Below are 17188 nucleotides of genomic sequence, written 5' to 3' on the forward strand. Positions count from 1 at the left end.
TTAGCCTTGCTTATGGCCTAAGGGAGCAAAGGAGTCAAACACGTCATTGGAAGTATATATATTTGTTTCCTAGTTAACTAATCAAGACAAAGAGCTTGAGTTTTTAATAAGCAATCACCTTGGAGCCAGAAGTTTCTAAACTGTCCATTCGTGATTTTACAGTTTCTTCTTTCCGGGCTGCCCTGATTAGGTCTTCTGTAATAACATACATCTTTCAGAGGAAAAAAAATTAAGTTCTGAGTATATTAAAATCAGATAAATCACTTAAATTAGCAAATATATTCAACAGGTTAGTCATGATGTCCAAGTTTTACATTTCTGGCTAAGAGTAAGCTTTTTTTTTTTTTTTTAATTTTTTTTTTTTTTCAACGTTTTTATTTATTTTTGGGACAGAGAGAGGCAGAGCATGAACGGGGGAGGGGCAGAGAGAGGGAGACACAGAATCGGAAACAGGCTCCAGGCTCTGAGCCATCAGCCCAGAGCCCGACGCGGGGCTCGAACTCACACACCGCGAGATCGTGACCTGGCTGAAGTCGGACGCTTAACTGACTGCGCCACCCAGGCGCCCAAGAGTAAGCTTTTTTTAAAAAAAATAGTGAAGTATTTATAAATAATTGAATTGTTTTTTACTTCTTTCACAAAATATAAGTTTGGATACCGGTTAACTGTAATGAGATGACTAAGTTCAGTAGTCCTTAGCTTTTTAACTGAGGGTTAAAATGTTGGTTACCTGTGGTGCTTGAAATTTTGAATGCCCAATAAACAGTAAATATTTTAAACTGAGTTATTAAAAAGTACAAAAGCTGAATCAAATTACTGATAATCACAACTAAAGTTTTCTTTACATTAAGGGTAAAAAAAAAAAAAGTGCATTTTCACCAGACAGGAAAGCTTTCAAATAACTATTATTCTAACATTATTAATTGTTTTGCTGTAGTAAACATAACTTAAACTTGATGTCCATTTTCTAATATCATTTGTCTCTACCCAAAATACCAAAAGACTGGGTCATGAGGTTCTTCAAGTTATAAACGTGTTTATGTCTTAAACCTGAAGCCTGGAAATACTCTGGGTAAGCAGGTAGAGTTAATATTTCCATCTGTGGCTTTATTACTCCTAATGATTATTTTCTTTGGAATGCATTCAATTCTGGTTTGTTTTTTGTTTTCCTCAAGATGCCTGGGCTGACTTTCCCATTGTCAGGTCTCTGCCATTTAAAACATGTAGTTGGGTTTGGGGGAAGTTACCGGAATAGCATTCCTGGAGACAGTATGCTTTTTGGTACACCTGTCATGTGTGGTCAGTGGTTCCTCTGACCTCTTTTCACTTCCTTTCAATTATTAGATAGTAAGAAGTCTGCACAGAAGCTCCAGGTTCAATAATAACTATTGTTGCTTGTTTAGATTGAGACCCTTCCCTTTGCTACCCACTTTTTTTTTAAGTTTATATATTTGGGGGGGGGGGAGGGGGGGGGAGAGAGAGAGAGAGAGAGAGAGAGAGAGAGAGAGAGAGAGAGAGAGAATGAATCCCAAGCAGGCTCCATGCAGAGCCCAACGTGGGGCTGAAACTCACAAACCACGAGATCATGACCTGAACTGAAACCAGATGCCCCCAATTAGCCACTTTTTAAATGATTACCTAGTTTGACCTTTCACCCAGGATGCTTTGGGTTATGTGCATGAAAAGGATTTCTTGTAACAAATATGCACTGCCTCTCAAATATGCTTTCGGTTGTTATTCTGCAATACATATCATGCAACCAATAGGTATTAGCTAACGTTTATTATAATGAGCCAGGTTCTATGTGATATTTATATATTAACTACTGGAGTCCTTTTAACGTATGTCTTAAATAGGGGGTATAACGCCTCCTGTCTTATAGATGAGGAAACAGACACAGAGACGGTTAGTGGATCAGTCCATTGTCACCGTCAGTAAGTGATGTGCTGGGAGAAGGCGGTGGGGCCACATGGGAGCAATGGTCTTTTTCTCATTTTGAATAATGCTCGAGTACGGTGCTACGGTCGAATTCGCTGCGATGACGGAATGGTCTGTGTCTCCACTGGCCAACACGGGGGTTACTAGCCACCTGAAATGTATTCGTGAACACCTGAAAGGTGGCTTGTGTCACCGGAAGCACTGGGTTTTACATTTTATTGCGTTGTAATTGATTAAATTTGAGTTTTGCCACACGCAGTTGTGGCTGTCGTATTAGACACTGCAGCTCTAGAGTGGTGAACGTTCCTCCCAAAATTCTGGCCCAGGACCGACTTCTAAAACAAAGGGATCTCCAAATCATGTTGACCTCATGCTTGTGCATTCCAGGAGCTGCCTTCCTGGTCAGCCTTCTTCCTCCCCTTCCTCGTCTGAGCAGCCCTGGGCCCGGCCACCGCTCTCCAAACACCCACCTGCTTCTGCTTCTGTTTGGTCTGGCCACATGGGCGTCCTGGGTGCGGCTCTTCACACCGGGTGGTGCCCTCTGTGTCCCCCTCTTGTGCCTTCTGAGCTGTCTTCCGGCCTTAGCTCTTTTGGTTTCCAGTTCTTTCCCTGAAAGGCCCAAGCATCCTGGCTACTCAGTCAAGTTCTTTTTAGTCATGCAGGCTCGCGGGTCGTGTTTCTGTGTCTTTGGGAAAGTGCAGGACAGGCCATGGAGCCGAGCGGGGTCGGCTTTGAGGACGCGCTCCCGTGGAACCATAGTCACTTCCTCTTCCGTGACGGGGCTTAGGTTTCAAAAGTTTATGAGGAAGAGAATTGACAATGCCTTCTTCCTATTTCTGAGGCAAAAAAATACAAACTGTTGTTTTCATAGCTCCATAAGCGGTACGTGCTGGACGTTTGGAGCCACGAATGTGCACAGGAGAGCCACACGGCTGGCCTTGCGGCTCACGAAAATAAGCAGCTTGGCGATATGATATGTGGGAGAGGACGACTTTTGTTTTCCCCGAGTGACCACATTAGCCTTTTACTTCTTACCGTCTAGAATCTGCGCGGCCACAGCCCCTCCTCCTCACCGAGTATTATTGCCAACAATGTGCTTTTAACACGATCGCCTCCCAGCAGTCAACCAGGAAACTAGTTTTTGCATGAACCACTTGACATGGTCTTCAAGCTTCTGGCACGGTTTTCAAAGGAAGCCTTTCTAACCAATTATTGGGAGGACTTTGGCTAATGTGAAAAAATTAATTCTCATAAACAACAACACACTTTGCTCCCCACGGGTGCGTGCCTGGCTTCCAATTTTTGAAGACATCTACTTTTTGGAAAGCTGTTTTCATCCCCATGAAGAAAGTCACACATGCACACAAAAAAAATGAAAGTAATTTGCAAGCATGAAAAAGATTCATTTCTGCCATTTAATTACAGTGTTGCTCACTTTATTTCTGTTTAATTATACCTAATCGAGCCCAGCGGTGTTTGGCAGATATTAGCAAGCTCTAGCTTGTAATTTTTCTTTAAAAAACTCAGTTACAGATTTTCATAAACTGGAAGTTGGTGGAGGTGGGGGGGGGGCGGGAACTGTCTTTGGTGTTGTTTTATTAAAGGAAATTAAAACGCTGATTTCTAAATACCAGGCACATAAATCTAATTTGTCATATCCATTTGCATGCGCTAGACTTTCTCTACGAATAACTTCTTCTCGGTCCAGATTTGAGCTTTTAAAGTTCAAAGAACCAAAGTTAATAACTTACTGGCTTGCTTTCCAAGTGAATAGTGCTTTCGACCCGAGGCCCCCCGAATGTGCTTCCTGGCCAGTCAGTGGTCTGTGAGCGTCTCCCCTCTGGTCTGGGGAGCTGCTCCTGGAGCGTGTAGGTGGGATCCACTTGTGTTTTTGCTAAGTGTTGAATTTGCAGAGGGCGAAGAGAGAGAAGGGGATTTGAGGACTGTTTACTCTGAGTCGTTTTGCCACTGGAAAGCCACCAAATGTGGCTTAAAAATATTGGGCAGGGTGTCAGAGCTCCCGCTGCCGCCAGCTTGGGTGGAAATGGCCCAGCTGGACGCAGCCCTTCTCCTGCCTTGGAACCAAGATAAGGAAGCCGCACACACACACACACACACACACACACACACACCCCACACCACCCACCTGCACCAGCCCACACGGTCTACGTGGCCTTACCACGTGGGACACTGCCGTGGCCTCTGTAGGCTAGCGCTGCCTACAATAAAGCAATAATGATACTACTAATGAAACAACAACAACTTAGGAAATGGTGCCTTCAACCATACTCGTTCATCCATTGTTTGGTCAGCAAACATTGCTGTGTTACTCACCGGCCTGGTATGCGTTGTTAAAGAAGAAGGTATTCCATGGCACTTTTTAAGGATGGCAAAGGCAGGCTTTAGGGATGGAGGGGGACGGCCACAGTGGGATCTTACAGTGGAGGGGGGAGCCAGGGGGCTCCGTCCCCGTGCAGCATGAGCTCACGGGAATGGATCGCCAAGGAGCAAGGGGCAGCGGGTAGAAGATCGCTGAGGGGAAGCAGCCGGGGGCAGGGGGGGCCTGGCCAACGCAAATGTAACAATTCTCTGCTGGAGATGATAAGCCAGGGTGACCGAGCTTCAAACGGAGGAGGAGGAACGCGAGCAGATGTTAAGGGTGGGTGGTTCTGGTGCAGCTGACGGAGCAGAGCATTTGCTAAGGCGGATTTTGTAAGGAGGTACACAGATGGGCCCAGAGGAGGGTCAAGGATCCTGGCTGAAGTTTGGTCAAGCGAAGAAGCTTCATAAGTACCACGTACTCTGAGAGGCTCCGGGGAGAGAGTGGTGGAGGGAGGCGTCAGATACAGGGGATTGTTCTCTTCTTGTAGAATTTGGGGAAATAGGTAGGACTCCTATAGCTGTGCTTTATTTATTTGTTTATTTATTTATTTGCAGTGTTTTTTTTTTAATGGGTTATTCTTCATGTGTATATTTTCCCACCTCCAAGCTCACTAATAAAAAAGGTTCCCCAGGGACTCAGGGACATCGTATTTCCTCAAAGGTACCAAGTCGTAATTTCAAAACTAAAGACTCTAGGATTATGTTAAAGGCTAAATGCATTTCTACCACTGATATGAATGGCCAGACCGCGCGCCATAAAAATAAAAGTCGTATCTCTAATGCGGACACCCAGGCTGATGACTAACGCCCCCACTCCCATCCCGGTCCCCTCCCACGTATCCTCCCTCACCAAACACACATGTGGTCCTTCCAAGGAAATGGTGAGAGGGAGAGCTCTAGTTGTGACCTGGGAAGTTTCAGAGAACCACAGCAGGACAGAGGGGAAAGCCGGAAAAACAGACCTCGCTCAGGAACTATCGCAATAGGGAAAGAGAGGCCTCAGTATGGAACCGGGCTCAATTCCAAATACAACATGGACAAGAGGGGATTTTAGCCAAGGGGCCAGGTGGGGGGCAGTGGACGGAAAATTCCTAAGAGGAAACATCAGGGGAAAGGGGATTGTGGCTAAAGCAGACCTAACGGGATTCTTGCTGAAGGCAGGCCAGGGTGGCCAGAGGGTGGAGGGGCAGGAAGCAATTTGACCAGGTATGGAGGGTGAGCAGAGAGGAGGGTAGGGGATTCTGGCTAACCAGGCACAGGAGTCTCAGACAACGGGCTCTCGAGCACAAGGCCCGAGGTTGGCCCTAACTGGGAAGGCAGCTCCCGGGAGCCCGTGAAGGCTGCTCAGAAAACTCAGCGGGACCCCAGTCAGCACGGCCAGCTTACTCTCTTTTCTGAGGACTCTGTTTTCCCTCACCACAAACCCATTCCTACCATTTCTTTTCTTCCCAGCGGCAGCATACTAGCCTGCTGGGGAAAACCGCACGCCTAGGGGAGGTGCCCCCTTCTACCCAAAAGTAGTGGAGGGAAGGCCCAAAAGATGGCATGCTGTTGTCATCCGCGGCACAGTGAGGCCACTGACCAGGGCCCGCGTACTTCAGCAGACGCCCACGGCTGCCCCCTCCGTCCCGGCACTTGGGGTGCAGGGTGAGTGGGCTCCAGCGGAATGGATTCAGCTGTAGCCGCACCATGGCGGGCTCTCCATATGCAGACGCGGAGAGCTCTCCGAGACGCACCGAGGGGGGGAAACTGAAAAACTAGCTGCGGAACAGCGTGTTAAAACACACGCGCGCGGGGGCGCCTGGGTGGCTCGGTCGGTTAAGCGGCCGACTTCGGCTCAGGTCATGATCTCACGGTCCGTGGGTTCGAGCCCCGCGTCGGGCTCTGTGCTGACGGCTCAGAGCCTGGAGCCTGTTTCGGATTCTGTGTCTCCCTGTCTCTGTGACCCTCCCCTGTTCATGCTCTATCTCTCTCTGTCTCAAAAATAAATAAACGTTAAAAAAAAAATTTAAAAAAACACACGCGTGCGCACGCGGAAGACATTGGGATGTTTCCAGGAGGTTCTCCCAAAAGCTGGTGGCAGTGTTTGCCTGTGTGGAGGGAACGGGACGTGAGACCAGGGATGGGAAGGAAGGTGCACTGTTTGATTTTTTTTTTTTTTAATACAAATCTTGTGTGCAGTGGAAGTTTTTCAGCATAAAAAGGGATGAAAAGGCAGCAGAAACAGTCACTGGCCCTAGGGGAGTGGACACAGGGTTACAAAGGCACAGTCTCAGTGCTCTCTCAGCAGTGTTACTCTGGGCGGGAGGCTGGGGGGCCATTCTCTACGCCGGTTGGCCTTTTTCCTTTTTCTCTCGCTAGTTATTTATTGAACTTAATGGGAAAGGTTTCAAGGCATTTTAACCACCTACTTTTACTGAATGAAATAAAAACATCAAAGTAGACATTTATATTGGGGGGTAATTTAATGTTTATATGCTGTTTACTTTATAGCCTGGATTTCAAATAATTGCAGGGTCTCTGTGTTTATGGTGCTTCAGAAATAAGACAATTAGCTCTAAAAGCGATTGCTGCCATGGACACCATGCTATCACTTAATTCCTTGGAAATACCTTCTCTGAATTTCTGGTTAATTCAATGGTTAATTCAAGATTTCTGGTGGTTGTTTTTTGTTTTAGTATAATTTATTGTCAAGTTAGCTAACATACAGAGTATACAGTGTGCTCTTGGCTTCGGAAGTAGCTTCCCATGATTCATCGCTTCCATCCAACACCCAGTGCTCATCCCAACAAGTGCCCTCTTCAATGCCCGTCACCCATTTTCCCCGCCCCCCCCATCAACCCTCAGATTGTTCTCTGTATTTCAGTCTCTTATGGGTTTGCCTCCCTCTCTGTTTGAAACTGCTTTTCCCCTTCCCTTCCCCTATGGTCTTCTGTTAAGTTTCTCAGATTCCTCTCAAATACAGAACGATCGCTTCATAAGTTTCTTAGACCATCATGAAGTGCAAGCATGTTTTAAAAGTTTAAAAATAGGGGCGCCTGGGTGGCGCAGTCGGTTAAGCGTCCGACTTCAGCCAGGTCACGATCTCGCGGTCCGTGAGTTCGAGCCCCGCGTCAGGCTCTGGGCTGATGGCTCGGAGCCTGGAGCCTGTTTCTGATTCTGTGTCTCCCTCTCTCTCTGCCCCTCCCCCGTTCATGCTCTGTCTCTCTCTGTCCCAAAAATAAATAAACGTTGAAAAAAAAAATTAAAAAAAAAAAAAGTTTAAAAATAATATTAGGTCGGTGTTTTAATGTTGTCTTTCAAAAAATGACAAATACTTTAGAGAAAATATATTTTAAACTGAATTCCTTCAAATAATCAATCTCTGTATAAAGGTTCCTAGGAGACCATACGGTTCACTGTACCTGTTCAGTACATTTAGGTATTATTTTGTGATCAACCTCTCACCTAAATCTACTCCAAAATTACTGTTGTTGCCAGTGAAACATATAAAATCTAAGCAGAACTAGTAAGTTAATATCCAGACAATGAAGGCAAAATTATGATGCATTAGGAGCCTGGCTTTGTTGTTTTTTTTCATATGTAATTTGGTCCAATATAGAATGGACTAGAAAGGAGCACCTGGCTGGCTCAGTCCCTGGGGCATGCGACTCTTGATGTTGGGTTCATCAGTTCAAGCCCCACACTGTGTAGAGATTACTTAAAAAATAAAATCTTGGGGTGCCTGGGTGGCTCAGTAGGTTGAGCGGCCGACTTCGGCTCAGGTCACATTCTCGCGGTCTGTGAGTTCGAGCCCCGCGTTGGGCTCTGTGCCAACAGCTCAGAGCCTGGAGCCTGCTTGGGATTCTGCGTCTCCCTCTCTCTCTGCCCCTCCCCCATTCATGTTCTGTCTCTGTCTGTCTCAGAAATAAATAAGCATTAAAAAAATTTTTTTTAAATAAAATCTTTAGAATGGACCAAAAAAAAAAACTCCACGAAATCCTCATTCTATGAAGTATAACGACATGTAAATGACACACAATGGTATATGGCAGAAATACGGGGGTCATAACGGTTCCCGTGTACCATTATAAACTCTGGAATCCAGTCAGGACTCAAAAGTATTTGTTGTTTTTCAAAAGAGATGAGACCCGTCAAAACACCTACTTGTAGTTCTTTCAAGTTGGCGTCCACTTGGCTGTCTGTCTAGTTCGTTTCTCAGGATGGAAGAGGAAGTGAACTGCTGGAGGCAGAGATACTGAGCAGGAGCAACAATGATAGTTCACTGCCCGGCGGGGGACTTAAAACCGCAAACTGCCCACCCAGCGCACGCCCTTGACCCAGGCAGGTGCGGCTAAATTGTATTCCACATACCGTTGTTAAAAGACGGATAATTCCGTTTTAGACCTGTTTTATTCAACGAAAATAATTTAGGTGGAAAGTGGTCTTTCTGGTAACCCGGCAAAACACTGGAGCCTGAAGGTCCCCAGTGGGGCTTTATCATACTTAAATCGGAACAGTTGGTTTGTTGGGCCGTAGAGAATCTAAAAGGTATCATTTATCTGGTGAGCGCTCACCCTGTGCTCGATTTATAATTTACAGCTTGTCTATGTTTTTTTCCCTTTTATTCCTCAAAACAGCCCTGGAGGGCAGGCGAGTACTGACCCCCCTCTCGCAGATGTAGCGACTGAGGATCAGAGTTCCCCAAATAGCTTAGCTGACCAGTGGCAGCGTTGGCCTTCAAGCTCATGTGTCTTTGGCTCCGTTGTCAGACATACTTTTTCTTCCATATCAGCCTCGCTGGAAAAACGGCATTTCATGTATTCCCAGCTAAGACACCTTTCTTGTCTTTCTCATTTCTCTTTCCCTTTGTTTTGCCTCTTCTGCCCTCTTCCTTTTTCCTTTCTTTCTTTGTTGGGTTGTAACTTGTATATGAGACCCTTCCAGTCCCAGCCGCCTGGATCCAAGTGTGATTTTGAAACTTGGCTCTTGCGTGAACCTTTGACGTGGAGGTGCCGAACCTGTGGACAGCGAGGTCCCCACGCCCCTACCCAAATGTCACACCTGCCACCCTTTGATCCCGGAAGATTGTGACAGGGCGGCTCCCATCTACACTGAAAGAGAGCCTTGGGATGCACTCGGCTCTCTCGGCAACTAACGTACTCGGCAAAAACCCACTTCTGCCCCCGTGCAGAAGCACAGCGCCCACGTACAAAGCACCAAAACCAGCAGGGACCTCCCTGCAAAGACCTAGTGTACCCCCCAAGAAATTCTTTTTGAATACGTATCTTTGTTGTTTTCCCGGTTGCCAGAGTCATAGATGCGTTTTGCCAAAGAGTAAATTATCAGAGAATTATGAAAATTCAAAACACCTCATAATTTCACTATCCCCCTCTCCCCCCCCCCCCCCCCCCCCCCGGCCCAAAGATAATCTCTAGTGAATCCATTCTTCAAGTCAGATTTTTTTTTTCCTTCTGTCTGTGCCTTGGTTTAGGACACTAGGGATTAAGAAGGTTGTTGACCTTCTGCTTTCTTGGTCCCCTACCCTTTGTTGTGCATGTTCAGGGCTCACATGTGAAAGGCGAGCTGAGTAACTGAAATGAGGAAGGAACGTACTGCTCCTCTAAGACGTGAACGAGTTTATTAGCCAAAAATATTCTGAGTATTTTATTCAGTAGCTTATTGAGTACAGGGACACTACCCTTTGTGTTCGTTTTGATTTCGTTTTTGACCGATAAATACCACTTAGCTGACTGTGCATGTAACTACAGATCAAGGATTTTAGGCATGTAAGTTTTATAGGCAAATGGGCATTTTGAATGAGCAGGGATTTGCATTCTGCATCCAAAGTTTACAGGGGAGGGGGCCAAGAGATATTGGTGAGGCTCTTCTCTTCTGCTGCATTGAGCTGTGTTTGTGGGCTTGCTCGGTATGCTCTCCAGACGGAGAGAGAACGTACCCGACAGATCCCACAGTGTCGTGGTGTGGAATCTGATTCCGGAATTCAACTGGGTAGGTTCAAATCCTGCTTCTAACATTAGCCATGTCACCTGGGTTCAGGTACATACCTTCTGGGAAGCTCCCTACCCCCATTCATGAAATGGGAATAATGATGGTGGTTCCCTCATCGGGAAGAAGTACGAATTCATGAGACAATGTGCAGAGTAACCCAGTCGATGTTATTGATTATTATTAACCAGCTCAATGTCACTGAGTATAATAATGACACTAATTGTTAATGCTTTTGTAAGGGACGGACACGTACTTCTCATTCTGTGTTATAACTTATTTTTAAAGCGATCGTGAACACGTGTCTCCGCCATTCTTCGTGTTGTTGCATCGTATTTGCGTTACACGGCCGGCTATGACTTATTTGGTTCTGGACCTTGTGGAAATGAACCATGTGTGCTGCTCATCCTTGGACCTTTGGTGTCACACAGTTGAATCCAAACAAGAATTCCGTATTCTTCTAAGAAATAGGGAGGAACCTTCCCTACTGTCACACAGCCATAAACGGCTGAACATTTCGAGGTGCCCTCTCCTGGGCAGACCTTCCAGATCGTCAGCTTAGGAAATTCCTTACCCGGTTAGCCTCGGTTTGAAAATATCACTGTTGTCGTATGGAAAGCAGTTTGACAATAAATTTCATCGTGATAAATAAATAGATGAATAAAAGTGGGGGAAAAAAAAAAAAAAGAAACTATCACCGTTGCTATCAGAGCCCGTATTTCCTGCCCTGATAAGTGAGTAAGCCTCTGAGTTTTTCTCTGACTTCAGTTTCTGAACATGCACATGACTGGCTTAATTGGAGAAGAAGAAAGGGCCATAATTCTGCCATAAACTGGCCATAATGCAGCAGCGGGGGGGTCCCGGAGGACCTTTCTTATGCAAATGCTCGTGGCTTCTTGAATAAAGTGGATGACTAAGAATACTTAATGCAGTAAGAGAGATGATTAGCAGCGGGAGACACATTGGAACTTGCCGGAAGAGCTGCCTTTGTGTCCAGGAAAACCCACTCCGTAGTTATTAGACCAGCTCTTCCTTTTATCCCCGCTGTCTTTTTCGTCTTTTTCACGCTTGCGACGTCTGAATAGCGTTCTGGTGCTTGTGAATCCCTGCAGGAATGTGGCTTTGGCTACGGGGAGGATGCCCGGTGCCTGACCTGCCGGCCGCACCGGTTCAAGGAGGACTGGGGCTTTCAGAAATGCAAGCCGTGCCTGGAGTGCGCGGTGGTGAACCGCTTCCAGAAGGCCAATTGCTCTGTCACCAGCGACGCCGTCTGCGGGGACTGCTTGCCAGGGTACGTTGCACGATTTCTTTGCCTCGTAATTATTGGCTTAAGTTTTTAAAGGCTTTTTTTAATGTTTGTTTATTTTTGAGAGAGAGAGAGAGAGAGAGTGTAAGCACGAGCAGGAGAGGTGCAGAGAGGAGGTGGGGGGCGGGGGGACAGAGGATCCGAAACGGGCTCTGAGCTGTCAGCACAGAGCCCGACGCAGGGCTCGAACTCACGAACCATGAGATCATGCCCTGAGCGGAAGTCAGACGCTTACCCCGACTGAGCCACCCAGGCCTCCCTGGATTATTTTTAAGCGGGCTTTTCCCTTGTTCCCCCCCAAGTGTGAACCCACACCGATGGGAAGCGGAACACATTTGTCGCATGGTCGTGACTCCATCCTTGCCCGCTGCGCACTGTGGCAGGCGCTGGCTATAAATAAAGTGAATAAGCACACTAACAAAGGATTAGCGTCGCGAGACCCTAAAGCGTTCCCTATAAATCGATGAAAAAGAAAATGTGGACAAGTGGACAAACGAGCGGACGGGCAGTTCACAAAAGAGGAAACACGTGTGGCCTGTGATCAGATGGCGATGCTCATCCTCGTTCGTGATCAGAGAGATGCGGATCACAGGTGTTCGCTCATTTCCGCAGGTTTTTGTGAAGCGGCTTTGGGGGAAGCGAGGCGTTGCTGAGGTACAGAGGCCGAGCGCCCTACCCGCGTGAAGCTTGTGTCCTAATAAGGGATTTAGAAAGGGCCAAACAGTAAATAACACATAAGTGAGTTCTGTTGTAGGAGAGGAACCTGGAGCGGGTGAGGCGAACCAGGCGTGCCCGGGGTGGGTGATGAGGGCAGGGGGCTCTGAGCAAGACTCAGAGCAGCTGTGTTGGGGAGGGGCACTGCTGCGGACACAGGGGATGCGGAGACAGGCCCTGTCGTGGACATGACCCTGGAGTTCGTGCCCCCGAGGAGTCTAGGCTCGAGGTCGCTGCAGAGCGCGGCTCTCGCTGGACATAGCGAGAGCACGCCACAGGTCACCGAAAGGCACCGTGGCTCTTGCTGAGGTCAGAGGGAAGACAGACCTGTGGGCCTAAAGGGCAGAAACGGGGCAGGAAAGAGCCTTACGGGCTACGTGTGATGCTACGCGATGATTGAGCATCTGAACCGGTGCAAATTGTAATTGTGTAACACCGGAAACACGGGCAGTGGAAGGATAACCAGCTCTTGGCCTCCACCCAAATGAAAATCTTTTGTGCTCCAAAGGATATCATCAAGAAAAGGAAAAGACAACCCGCAGAATTAGAGAAACTATTTGTAAATCATATAGGTGACTAGGGACTGTCTCATCTAGAACACGTAAAGAACTCTTACAACTCACTCATGAAAAGACCAATAACCCGATTAAAATATGGGTGAAGGATCTGAATAGACTTTTCTCCAAAGAAGACATTCAGGCAGCCAGTAAGCACATGAAAAGATGCTCAATGTCAGGGAAATGCAAATTAAAACCACATACTTCAAGCCCACTAGAATGGCTGCGACCAAAAAGACAGACAATGACAAGTGTTGGTGAGAAGAAACCGGAACCATCCTTCCTCGATAGAGACAGAAATTCAACTAGTGGCTTCCTGGGGCTGGTGGCTGGGGAGCGTGGGGAGGAGTGAGGGGTGACCACTCAAGGGTACAGGCTTTCTTTTTTTGGTGTGATGAAAACGTCTGACACCGATCATTCCAATGGTTGCATGCCTCTGGGAGGACACTCAAGGCCGTTTAATTGTGTGCTTCACGTGGGTGGATTATAAGCTGTGTGAATCAGGTATCAGTAAATCTGCCATTAAAAAAAAAGGAATGGCCTGTAATCTCAGACGATGCTGATACCTATGAATATCGTCAGCCGGAGTTCTGACCTTGTGCAAACCTGACTGAGGAACACAAACCCGACGTCTGACGCGTCTCCATTGTTCCTCTGCTACGAGTCTGATGAAAGCACGTGGGTGCCCTTCATCTTTGGGGCGGGGAGAAGAGGTCCTGAGGAGATCAGGGGGCAGCGGGAGTGCGGGAAAACACAGGACCCAGGGTCTCGGTTTTTACAAAGAAGGAGCCCACGGGGATATGCCGTAGAGTCTGAGACAGGACGCACTCTCCCCAGGACCTCCCACCAGAAGTGCTTCCTCGTGCTTAACCTCAGTCGTTGTCACCTGAACCCACTGGCTTAGCTTCTGTAGTGTTTGCTCATTTTTTTTTTTTAATTTTTTTTTTCAACGTTTATTTATTTTTGGGACAGAGAGAGACAGAGCGTGAACGGGGGAGGGGCAGAGAGAGAGGGAGACACAGAATCGGAAACAGGCTCCAGGCTCCGAGCCATCAGCCCAGAGCCTGACGCGGGGCTCGAACTCACGGACCGCGAGATCGTGACCTGGCTGAAGTCGGACGCTTAACCGACTGCGCCACCCAGGCGCCCCTGTTTGCTCATTTTTTAAGTAAATGCTTAGATGTGGGCAAGTCAGATACAAGGGAGTAGACATTTGAATGATGTTTCATAGTTCATTTATATGATTAGTTTACAATTACATCCTTTCTAAGCCAGCATGAATGTATGAGGCAGGCAATAATTATATAGTGACTTTAACCCAGGCTTTCCAGAGTGTTTTAAAGTGCTCACCCAGGTTGACTATATTTGTGTGAAGAAGGTAAACAGCTGGGACCCGTTTTATAGATAGGAAAACTGAGGCAGAAAGAAAATAAGCAAATGGCATATTGCTCTCAGAAAAATGATGCCGGGGCGCCTGGGTGGCTCAGTCAGTTGAGCGTCCGACTTTGGCTCAGGTCATGATCTCACTGTTCCCGGGTTCGAGCCCTGCATCGGGCTCTGGGCTGACAGCTCAGAGCCTGGAGCCTGCTTTGGATTCTGTGTCTCCCCCTCTCTCTGCCCCCTGCTCCCCTGCTCATGCTCTGTCTCTTTCAAAAATAAACATTAAAAAAAAATGTTTTTAAGAAAAGGAATAAAAAGCAATAATTAAAAAAAATAAAAAAGAGTCCTCTGCTGTCCTAAGGCTCAGCCCCAATAGGATAGCAGCTGCCTTTTCCCCACAAACAGTAGGGCGTGGAAATAGTGTGTCTCCTGTGCCTCGGTGTGAGTGATTGGAGCCTCAGTGCCCTTGTTCCCAAATGTGTCCAACGACTTCAGGCCAGTTCCTTAATTTCTCTGACACCTGTTCTTCTCACCTGTACGTTGTCATCTGATAATACCGACCTGCAGCATCGCTGGAAGGATCGAGGATACACTGCATGTAAAGCGCCCAGCGGAGTGCCTGGCCCCTAGTAAGCACTAAATACGTATCTGACATCCTCACCAATTGGTGTTACTAGAAGCCAGGGAAAGCTTTATTTACCTGACTGCTTCTTTTTTGGTTTTTTTGTGAGGTGTTTTTAGAGTGTGGCCAGTGGGCCTGCAGCCACCTTCTCTGTCTCCCGTGTTCCCATCCCTTCTCTGCCAAGGGGACACGGGCCCCCGCCTGGAAGGATAACCCAGCCCCTACCAGTTCTTTGCTGCTTCTCGTGACGACGATAGCTGACATTTATTGAGCATTTATGATGAGTTGAGCGCTGTGTGCAGGTTAGCTTATTTAATCATCAAAACCACTCCGTAAACCAGGGATTAATATCAAACCCCCTTTTCCAAGGGAAAATTGATCCTTGGAGGGGATAAATGACACGCCCAAGGTCACCCGCTTGTCATGCTGCTGCTGAGCCCCTATGCCTAACCACATGTCTGGTGTCACAGGGAGCCCTCCCCTGGAGCCTCTGTGACTGAGGCTAACCATGCGGCCTGCCACAGCCCTTCTGTGCCCCAGCCCCAGTACACCCTGGTGCCCCGCCAGCCTCCTTGCTCCTGGAAGCTGCCCGAATTGCCTTGGCGGGCTCTCTCATCTTGACATTGGGCCCCCCTTGCCCATTCTCAGAGTGTGGGCAGAGTATCCAGCGTGAGATCACTAAGCACCGCACTGTTCTTGGCCCTGACCCTGATGGTTCATCTCCTCGTAGGTATTTGTTCGCTTTCAAGGGGCCCTTGCTGTCAGTTGCTAAGGAACATAAACAGTAGGCTGTCCGTCGGTAGGAAGCTGGGTGCCGGGAAGAGAATGGGAGAGAACAGAGTGGTCATCCGGTACGTAGAACATCCACTGCAGAACGTTTGACCGTGGCCTGACTGTAAGACACAGGACACGGTGACTGCCTTCCGGGCTGTATTGAGCGAGCTCAGTATTAAACGGGAGCTGGACTGCGGTGTGTCGTTCTCCCTGCAGAAATGCTTTCATTGATTGAACAGTTGACGGTTTACAACCAGGTTTTCTTAAAATGGCCCTTTTCAAACATGGCGTTCGTCAGGCAATCTGGTGTTATTTGGATTGAGTTCAATTAAAAATTCTTTTCGAATTCAGTGTTGGAGAAAGTTTTGGGTCTAAAAGATGTATGTACTGTGATTAGGTAAAGTCCAGCATGATTTCCTTTTTCCGTGTGCATTAGCCATGTGAACGCCCAGAGTAAAATTCGAAGTTCCCCTATGGATCCCACTTTAGCCAAACACCTGTATATGTCCTGATCCCTTTTATTTCATTTTATTTTTCAAATTTTTTATATGTTTTTAATTTATTTTTGAGACAGAGACAGAGCATGAGCAGGGGAGGGGCAGAGAGAGAGGGAGACACAGAATCGGAAGCAGGCTCCAGGCTCTGAGCCATCAGCCCAGAGCGCGACGCGGGGCTCGAACTCACAGACCGTGAGACCGTGACCGGAGCCGAAGTCGGACGCTCAACCGACTGAGCCACCCAGGCGCCCCTCATTTTATTTTTTAAAATTTGTGTCCTTTCTCACTTGGTCAGAAAGCAGAGTTACCAGTGTTTCTGTGTCCCTAAAACCATGGCAGTCTAAGCAAGACAAGGTAAAATATTTTTAAAAGATTGATACGTTTCTTTATCCACTTAATACTTTCAGTTACATATTTTTTAAAGATTTTTATTTTTATTAAATGCTTATTTATTTTGAGAGAGAGAGAGAGAGAGAGAGAGAGAGAGAGAGGAAGAGAGAGAATCCCAAGCAGGCTTCACGCTGTCAGCACAGAACCCACGTCGGGGCTCAGACTTACAAACCATGAGATCATGACCTCAGCCGAAATCAAGAGTCGGACGCTCAGCTGACTGAGCCACCCAGGTGCCCCTTCAGTTACATAGGAAAACTCTAATTTCTATACCTTCATCTTCAAATTGGAGGATAATTTTGAGGCAACTTTTCTAACAATTAAAAGCACAATGTCTGTGATGGCGAGTACATAACTGGTAGTTTAGTAACTACTCGTTTTTAGAATTCTGAATTAATCGCACTTTGTACTAAACAGAAAAACAGGAGAGTCGGTGGATGGTTTTAAACATTTTGCTACATTTTTTTTGGTTGAAAAGTTAAATTAGAATTAAAAATTAAGTTTAAAAAACCTTAGATTCTGCCATTACGCCATTGGAATAAAGAAGCTGGCAGGGCAGATTCTGAATGCTTTTGTGTAATCTCCGTGCAGCTGCGGATAGGTGCTCTGGGTCACGTCCAAGCATCATCTGTCCGTGGGT

The 17188-nt window shown here is 47.0% G+C and overlaps 1 protein-coding gene across 7 annotated transcripts in view; it reads left to right on the plus strand.

Annotated features, from left to right (window-relative positions):
• Nucleotides 1–17188, plus strand: part of TNFRSF19 (TNF receptor superfamily member 19) — a 118788-nt gene that overhangs the window by 25049 nt on the left and 76551 nt on the right. For all 7 annotated transcript variants that reach the window (XR_007154420.1, XM_047869144.1, XM_047869219.1 and 4 more), the window contains exon 4: nucleotides 11421–11599. Coding sequence is in view for 6 of the 7 variants with exons in the window: in XM_047869144.1 (XP_047725100.1) it covers nucleotides 11421–11599 (179 nt within the window). In the remaining variant the exon portion in view is untranslated. The remainder of the gene's footprint in view (nucleotides 1–11420; nucleotides 11600–17188) is intronic.

The sequence above is a fragment of the Prionailurus viverrinus genome, chromosome A1 (assembly GCF_022837055.1).
Source record: "Prionailurus viverrinus isolate Anna chromosome A1, UM_Priviv_1.0, whole genome shotgun sequence".
Classification (NCBI taxonomy): Eukaryota; Metazoa; Chordata; class Mammalia; order Carnivora; family Felidae; genus Prionailurus; species Prionailurus viverrinus.